Source organism: Camelus bactrianus, chromosome 5 (genome assembly GCF_048773025.1).
Source record: "Camelus bactrianus isolate YW-2024 breed Bactrian camel chromosome 5, ASM4877302v1, whole genome shotgun sequence".
NCBI classification, from domain to species: domain Eukaryota; kingdom Metazoa; phylum Chordata; class Mammalia; order Artiodactyla; family Camelidae; genus Camelus; species Camelus bactrianus.
Window position 1 is genome coordinate 74,085,509 of NC_133543.1, and position 8,820 is coordinate 74,094,328.

Sequence of the window (8,820 nt, forward strand, 5' to 3'; positions counted from 1 at the left end):
GTTGTCAATCATCAGTTTTAACAGTTGGAATGATTGGAGAGATGAGAGTAATTAGAGATAAAAATAGCATTGTGCCTGGAACTCAAGTAAATTTGCTAATTGGACTTTGCGGTGAACCTCATTCAGGCCTGGTCATTTTGAGGGAAAAGAAAAGGTTCTTTTCTTATAATGCTGTTTATTTTACTTTTAGTTTACTTTTCAATGCAAAGTGTGATCAATTATAGAGTTTTAATATTTACTCCAATAGAAAATATGCTAATTTGGAAATCATTTATACCTACTGCTATTTTATTAGAGTTTGGATGATCATTAGTGGTAACATTAAATATGGAAATAAAAAGAATCCAATAACATCACTTGGGGTCCAGAGCTTTTATTAATTTTGTTTCTGTTAGAAGAATGCTTTATTCACCAGTTTTGTTTTGTTTTGTTTTGTTTGCTTCACTCAGTTCAAAATATTCAAAAATATTCTTTCAAACAAAGTTCAGGTATCGCAGACCATCAGTAACTGGTAATTAGTAAATATCATCTCATTTGCCTGTGCATAAGCAATCCAGTGGTTAATGTCTTGGAAGTCATGCAGTGTATTCAAGTTAAATGCGTGGCACTCTAGTTGATTAACAATGTTAAGTATTTCAAAACAAATGATCAAAATGAATACAAAGGATCTGAGTAGCCGACCCCCTGCTCATCTTTGGAAGCTATTTTAACTCTTTCAGGCAGTGGGATGATCTGGCGGTAATGTTATCATTTGAAGGAACATGCTAGCAGCCAAAAAGATGAAACTAAGTGCTTGGAGAGAATGTGGCTTAATATCTATCTCTGGACACTCCCACCATTTCAAGTAAATAAATGATCAATAGTCAAGGAAAAAATATATATATATTTCTTTAAATTCCAAGATGTGAGTTAGCTCTGAGGTTTATTTTCTCTTAATTTCCAGGCCAGTGGTCACTTTCCCAGTGAACTTAGACCCATTCCTGCGTATGTGCATGCTTATCAAGTCTTCAATCAACTCCTTCTTCTTTAGGGAAGGGATCCTTGGTTGCTCAGAATATGCACCTGGAAGTAGAGAAAAGGAACTAATTATTAGGTCACTAAATTATTTTCAGGTTAATTAAATGTCAATAACTTGGTTTTTAAAAAAAAGTTTGCTGTTTCTGCACTCGACTATCAAGATTCTGTATAAATGTATTGCAGAAGTGTATGATAAATTTATACTTATGCAAAGTTTTGTAGCTTACGAACTTTAGTTACATAATATAAATTAAGTAACTTATAATTAATACACTTCCTTGTTAATTAGTATGTATTAAGGTATATTCTTCTAATTAAAAAAGTGAAAATTGTCATTGTATAATTTTAATATAAATATATAAAGAAAAAAGTTTAAACCACCCATAATATAATCTTCCAGAGATAACCATAGTTTTATGCATACACATTTCATACCATAATTTAGTTTACCATTTACCATTACTATTACCATTACCATTACCCTGTTATGGAACATTTAGGTTATTTCCAAATTTTCTGTTGCTATAAATAGTATTGCAGAGAGCCTTCTACTGTATCATTGACTACATCTCTGAATGATTCCTTAGAATAGATCTCTAAATAAGTAATTTCTGAATATGTTGCTTAGGAAATTTTTCAGCGTGAGTAAAGTAGAAAATCAAACATTGGTGAATCTAGTTATATTTCTGAAGCATTGTTTTCCCTTCTGCTCAGGGTTTTAAAAAAATAAGCACTATGGACTCTTGCCAGCTAATTAGACACTGACTGCAAACATCATCAAATTATAAACCTAAATTTTAATTTTCATGTCACGGAGGAAAGCAAAGACTCACAATTTTTCTAGACAATACAAACTGTCAGGCTCCAGCAGGCAAGTTTTTCTGTTCTTCTCAGGGGCAGAGCAAGATTTGTTGAAGGAAGAGACCATCATTTTTGATATAAACAAGGATATACTTCAAAATCCCTTCATTTGTTTTGAAGCCTTTACTAGCCCAAGAGTTAACCTCAACTCCGTTATTTTCTATTTGGGAGATGTTATCAGCCTACTCTTTTCCTAAATCAATTTCTCTCTCTCTCTCTCTCTCTCTCTCTCTCTCTCTCTCTCTCACTTTCACTCTGCCTTCTTGCAGCCCATCATAATTTACTAGTCAACCCTGACTAAACCCTCTACAATCACCCAAATATTTCAGCATTCAGTTATTAGCTCATATCTTTCCAGGTAAAATAGCAATGATTTCTTGAATCTTTTCTTCAGTGATGATATCTCTGGCCCTCAAATTTTTTGGAATTCTCATTTCTGGACCTCCTCTGTTTCTGCTTATCATTGTTATAAGCAGCCATAATGTCTAGGTCATCACTCAGCACAATAAACTGTCCTTAGAGTAAAGTTCTTCCAGATTCTTTCTATAGTTAAATGCATGCCCTTCATACGTTATTTTTATAGAATCACAGAATATCAGCATGCAGGACCCAAACAGACTTTATGGACCATCCAATTCTTTTCACACTCCTCTTCTTCAGATGAAGACTCTGAGAAATAAATAAGTGAATTAACTTGCCCAAGGTTACATAGCTATTTGATATCTCTTGTTTTCATACTTGTTGACTCAATGTTAACAAAAATATTAACGTACAAAGTTATATAGGAATTTTGTGTTTTTATAAGGCATGATTCATAACAACATTTCTCAAGTGTATTTAAACAATTTAGCTTGAAGACATCAAAATAGCAAGAACCTTTTGGGGTATTATGTAGACACTTATTTTAGTTCTTCCCTTCTGCTCTGATGATGTGATTTCCCTGAGAACTATGGAAACAAACAACTCTTCACCCTCACCCCTATCCCAAACTAGTAGCATGTTAATTGCTTACGGACAAAAGAAAAAAATTAGTGGAGAATCTGTGCAGGTACATCCAGAGCCCAGGTGAGCCACTAGAGATTTAATCAAGCTCTTGAGATGAAAGCTCAATGTTCCTGCAACTATTTAACTTTCAGACATGGTGTCTTCTTGACCCAAGATCCTCTTTGACTGTGATGATACAATACAAACGGAAAGTCTTATTTCCTGGTCTGCAACAATTGTTTATGTCAAACATTAAAATAACTTCAATAAAGTGAAATGTTTACTCCTACTGCTTGCAAAACAACTCCAGGTAAACTTTGCAGACCAACTGGGTCAATCACAACTCTGTAGCAAGATGAAGAAATTGGCTTTCAAAGCTGAAGACAAATCTACTACTTTTATTTATAAACAAGATAGAAATGCCATGTTGAAGTACACTCAAAAAATTACATGTAGTCTCAGACTATTACGATAGCCTTGTTGCAAGCAAGCAAACTGAAAGCTGTTTTTGAGATTTTACATATATATAATTAATTACAACATATAGTTATATAATATAATGTATAATTATATTATATAATGCATAATTATGATCTATATATAGATAATTATTTTCATGTCAGGTTGAACAGAAATCTTATTATTTTCATTTATTCTATAGATATTTAAAGTAATTCAAAGTGAATGCAAAATACAAAAACAAGAAATATTGGTAGTAATTTGAGTATGACAGCTAAATAGGATAAGAATGGAAAAAAAGAGCCTAAAGTACAGATGAAGAAAATATACAGTCCTTACTGATGATAATGTCTGGGCAGCCTCTGTTCAAAATATTTTTAAAATTTGGTAACCACATTTAAAGATATTCATTTTCTATTTCTGCTTTAGTAGCTTAGCTGCTAAAAGAATATTTCCTCTAAAGAAGGAAACTGGTTTAAGTGACAATAACACTTGCCAAAATAATAAATTTATCTATAATTAGTAGCAGTGGGTTACTTGGCTTTATGGATCAGCTAATCATGTATTTTTTGTTATTGAGGTTAAAACAAACTAGATGTTAAAAAGCTCTACAATATCTTGGGGAAAGATTGATCTAGAACTATTACTGTTAATTGCTATTTTAAAAGATATTTTACAGGAGTATATAACAGTTATCACAATAAAATGTACAAATGCAAAAATTGGGTATGCCTCAGTTTTCCACTAGTGCATTAATAGTTACTGCCACCCAAACAGCCCTCACTGGAAGCTCATTGGCTGAAACAACACCGAAAAAAGAGCAAAAACAGTATGAGTAAGGCTCATTTATCTCTTAGCTTACACACAGGGGCTGATTTACCTTCATTCTAATTCTACAAAGGGTATTTCTTCTAGCTCCAGAGAAGATTGCTTTTGAATATAATATTTACTTTAGTGAAAATCTCTAAATTTGTAAGAAGGTCCAAATTTCTAAAAATTACTCAGCTTGCTAGAAGTTAATTATTTATTTGAGATTTGTTCAAAAAGCAATGAAGGGTGAATTTGCAAGCCAGCTGATTTTTCTACCATTTACATTATCAACTAAGTACATCTCAAGGAGTCCTTCTATGTACATGTTTATGGGGTTTTTTTTTTTTCTGTTTAAAAGGGGCAAGAGCTTGTATGTTGTGAGTGTTCCCCAGACTTATATTCAAATCTTCCCAATTCCATAGCAAGTGAACACAGGTTTCAGGATAATTGAAAAAAATAATATTAATTTTGGGGCATCCCTTTATATCTTTTTGTTGTATTTTAGGAATCATGCTTTTTCTTACTTGTCTTTCTGACTCTTTATTGCTGCTATTCATGTGAAGTATGAAGATAAGGACAATATGTTGATTAAAAAAAAAAAACAGCTAATACAAAATACAAAAGGAAGCGCTATCTATCTTCCTATCCCTGGTGTGCTCTTTGGGTTCACCCCTGAGAAGAATATATGTGACAATAGGTTCCCCTAAACCCATTTCCCTCTTTCTCACAATTCAGCACATTCATATTTGATTGACCCTTTCAAAAGACATGGGATCTGGGATTGACCACCTTGCTTTTTCTCTGTGTGCTGTGGATGCACTGCTGAGATCTTCCCTTCCTCTCCAGCCAGTTGCCTCCTTCCTAAGCCATGGTTTCTGGAAAGGACACAGTCCACATAGATGTCCCAGAAGAGTTGGGCCAGATCCCAAAACAATGCCCCATGCTTCAAGTTCTCAGACGACTTCAGGTAGATCATAAAATCCCAGAAACCTGAAACAGTGTTGGAAATTCGAGGCTTCCGCATTTCCAGGAGGAGCACTGAAGAAGATTCCCAGCACTGCGGATCAGCTTGGTTAAGAGCCAGCAGATCTGTCTGGCTATGACAGAAGAAAGGAGACACACAGCACATTCCCACAATGAGCAGGGAGGAGGTGAAACTCAAGGGGCGGTAGATCCCTCCTCTGTTCCCAGGATCAGCCATGGCCTTGAAACTGCACAAGATGGAAATACCTCGTATGAGTCCTGCATGTGCTCCACTCAAAAGAAAAATAATTATGCCTTAAAAAACCTTGGGGCCAGCAAAGGAAACATGTCATCATCTCTAGGAAAAGTCTTATCCTACTTCCCACATCATCAGCTCTAGTCTATCTAAAATGACTCATTGTTAAGCCAGGTAGTCTAAAACAAAAACATTTAGATTAAAAAATGATTATTCCTAAGATGTGTTCTTTTGTAAGATAAATAACTTAACTTGTCTTTCCCTATTACAGAGAAATGTAGTTTAAAAGAATATTAAGTGAAAAATTTCCATCTTGCTTCATGGCTTTTATTATTCTATAATACCATAATTTAGCCCAGCTATCCTAAGCCAGGGCTCCTATGCAATTAAGAATTTGAACATATTTTACCCTTTACCATATTTGAGCATATTTTCCTGTTAGAGTTTCTTTTATTATTAAAAAAAAAGGGCAAAAGAATGGTAAAATGTTATAAATAAAAATAAACACAAGCGAGTGTGCTAAAAAAATATGGGAACCAAGGGATAATCAACCCATTAGAGTAGAATTAATAAGCATTTTATAAACACCTGAAATGTTCTGCAATTCTGACATAACTTTCAATAACATGATCTTTTTTCATTTTTCTCTTCTTGTTATAAATCTCAAGAATTTTAACAAAAATTATTTGCCTCTCATTCAACTTTTCTGGCTCTCAAAGCCTGCTGCAATAAAACCAAGGCATTTATACTCCACTTTGAAATTATTATGTTACACTTCAGACAAGTCCGATAAGAAATCAGTCCTTAAAAATAATAACTTAAATTCTTTTTTTCCCGGAAAAAAAGCTTATCCAGTTCTTCACAGACTATGCAAAAAGTGTATCATGCTTAAACAATCCTAGTGTAAAGAAAAAACAGGAGAGCATATACAGCTCACTTTCAGTTTTATATTTCCAAACCTTTTAGATGTTAGTGTCATGAAAGCAAGCAAGTCACAGCTCATGGGAACATGTCTATATTGGAACATTTAAAGATAACACCGTAAGATAGGATCTTTCTCTTCTGTACAGTAGCAAAACATATTGAGGCTCTCTTAAATCGTTGTTTCAGAAACTGTCTTTGAACAGGCACATTCCTAAAGAGGCATGTTGAGATACAAGATTATTAAAAATGTTTCCTTTATATTTCAGATTATTTACACAGGAGCTCTACCTGAACAAAATCAAATTCAGTAAGTCCTCTTCTGAACTAAAATATCAAAGTCGGGGAGCCTCAAAAGTTGTTTTCCTTCGGGGACAAGTCAAAGCTGTCTGTGGTAAGTTTATTAGAAGCCCGAGGGCGGGACACTGCCCAGGGTACTGAAGTTGGCGTGTGCGGGACTCTCTGCTCGCGCCACAGTGCTCACATTGGCTCCGTCAGGTTTCCTTCCCTTCGGAGAGTCTTCCCCGAGCCTGGAAGTTCCTCAGCCTTGGGGTGCTGCTTGTGTCCCGCTATAAGCCCCGCGAAGTGCTCCCACGTCTCGACCCTGTACCTGGTTCCACAGCCTCACCTCCTCAGGGCGGAGCTGCCTGACTGAGACCCTCTGTGTTCCACTAGCCTTCTTACCCCGCGGCTTTACTCCCAGGTGGCAGAAGGGCACCCCTCTGCACTTACCTGCGCAGCCTTCTCTGTATTCCCTGGAGTGAGTGGAGAGAAAATGCTCAGGCAGTTCCCTGAACGAGTGACGGCCCCCAGCTTCAGCGTCCTGAAGGCTACGATGCCTCTTAAGCAGTGGGAGTGCTCGGCGCCTCTTCGAGTCTACGTCAAACGCCGGAAAACTGCCGCCACCTCGCCCCCAAGTCCATCTCCCGCAGACTCCCCTTTCCTCCCTCCCCTGAAGATTCGCTTCGGGAAACATGCAGGCTTAGCCACACTCCTCACTGACCCTGACCCACACCCACCCTCCACCAGCGGAACTGAGCCCCCGTACGGTTTGGCTTCCTGGTCCTGCTTTGGGAGGCGTGACACTGCGGGCGGGAACTGAAAAGTTGGGACCCAGATCGGCGCCCGTCTAGGAGCCGATGGGGCTCCCCAGATCTCCCCTCTCCAGATGAACTTTGTTTGAGAATACGGTGATGGGAGGGAAGACCCAGGACTCAGGATCAAAGAAAGCATGGGGGCGCCCTCCCAGCGGTCAGTAGGCTCGGAGGAAATAGTGTGCACTTTGGAAACATCCCGGGTGTGAATTTCTCCTGCCTGCCTGTGGTCCTGGGCTGGGAAAAGAAAAACACCCCCGGGGCAAGGATATGGGTAGGGACGTGGCACGGCTGGAAGCTCCCCTCGACTGGGGACAGGAGACCTCCCCGGCCCTTATGTCCAGGCTCTCTGGCCTGGATCACCTCAGGAGCCCAGGTTGCTGTTAGCATTGCTTGTGCCAATCCACTGTTCTGAATTTCACAGCAGGATCCCTGCTTTCCAAGAAGAGAAAACGCTAGGGGTTCCCTTCTGTTCTCAACTCACAGCTAGTTACCACCCTTGTCAGGGGCTAGAGCCCTGTCACATTTGTGGGGCCCTGCTGAGCATTAACCCCACCCTAACTGAAACACACCCAGCTCAGGAGCCTGAGGCAAAAGCCTTACGTTTGCCAGTGTTTCTAGGTTTTGCCCCCACCTCAAAACTCTCTAAGCATCCTGAAAACCACTTGTAGTCTCCATTAACTGAAGTCTCCATTAACTGAACTGCCAGCTCAATAGTATCCATGGTTACCTTCCAGAGGGGCACAGGGAGGAAACCAGGCTTACAGCAAGGTTTACCAAAGACATGGGGAAACTTCCCCATACCCAAGTGATAGGAAGGAAGAGCTCTTGAGAGGATTCCTGAGGGGTTCTGAGCTTTTTCTCCTCCTCTGAAATCGGATGGAGTGTACTTGAGTTTCTCAACCTGTGAACTGAGCGTACTAATGTCCGCTTCTATTTATCCTCTGAGGAAGTGGGGAAAGATCATGAGTGAGGTCTTTGACTTGCTTCCTGAATTTCAAGGAGCTCTCAGCCTCTTGGAGAAGATAATTAGAGGACCACACTGTGTGACCACAAGGAATAGAGAGAGACTAGCATGGAAGAACCCTGAGAAAGGGAAAGGAAAGAAGAGGCATAGAAGGCATCTTTGAGGAGGTGACTGGTGAGCTTCTTGAAGGAGTTGTACAGATGTCCTGGGGCCATAGGAAAGGGGATGATCTCCTTCAGGCAGAGAAGTCAGCATAAGCAAAGGTGTGAAAGGAGCACTCAAAGCAGTTCAGTGCTTCTGGGGAGCAAAGTCAAGAGAAGGAGCGTAGATAGAGGAAGAACAGAGGTAAGGATGTGGGGATTTAATTTTGGTTTTAGACATGTTGATAATAATTACATTATCCTTAAACATATGGGTGCATAAATATGCAGTGCTTACTTTATTTTCAAGACCAAACAAAGTCTCTGGACTCACAGAGCTTACACTGT

At 38.6% G+C, this 8,820-nt stretch overlaps 1 protein-coding gene across 1 annotated transcript; it reads right to left on the reverse strand.

Annotated features, from left to right (window-relative positions):
• Positions 1-922: 922 nt before the first annotated feature.
• FAM237A (family with sequence similarity 237 member A) lies at positions 923-5,332 on the reverse strand. The gene is made up of 2 exons (XM_010960109.1): positions 4,921-5,332; positions 923-1,062 (listed from the first exon to the last, which is right to left on the reverse strand). Exons 1-2 carry the CDS (start codon positions 5,330-5,332, stop codon positions 923-925), a joined length of 552 nt encoding a protein of 183 aa, XP_010958411.1.
• Between the last annotated feature and the right edge of the window lie 3,488 nt (positions 5,333-8,820).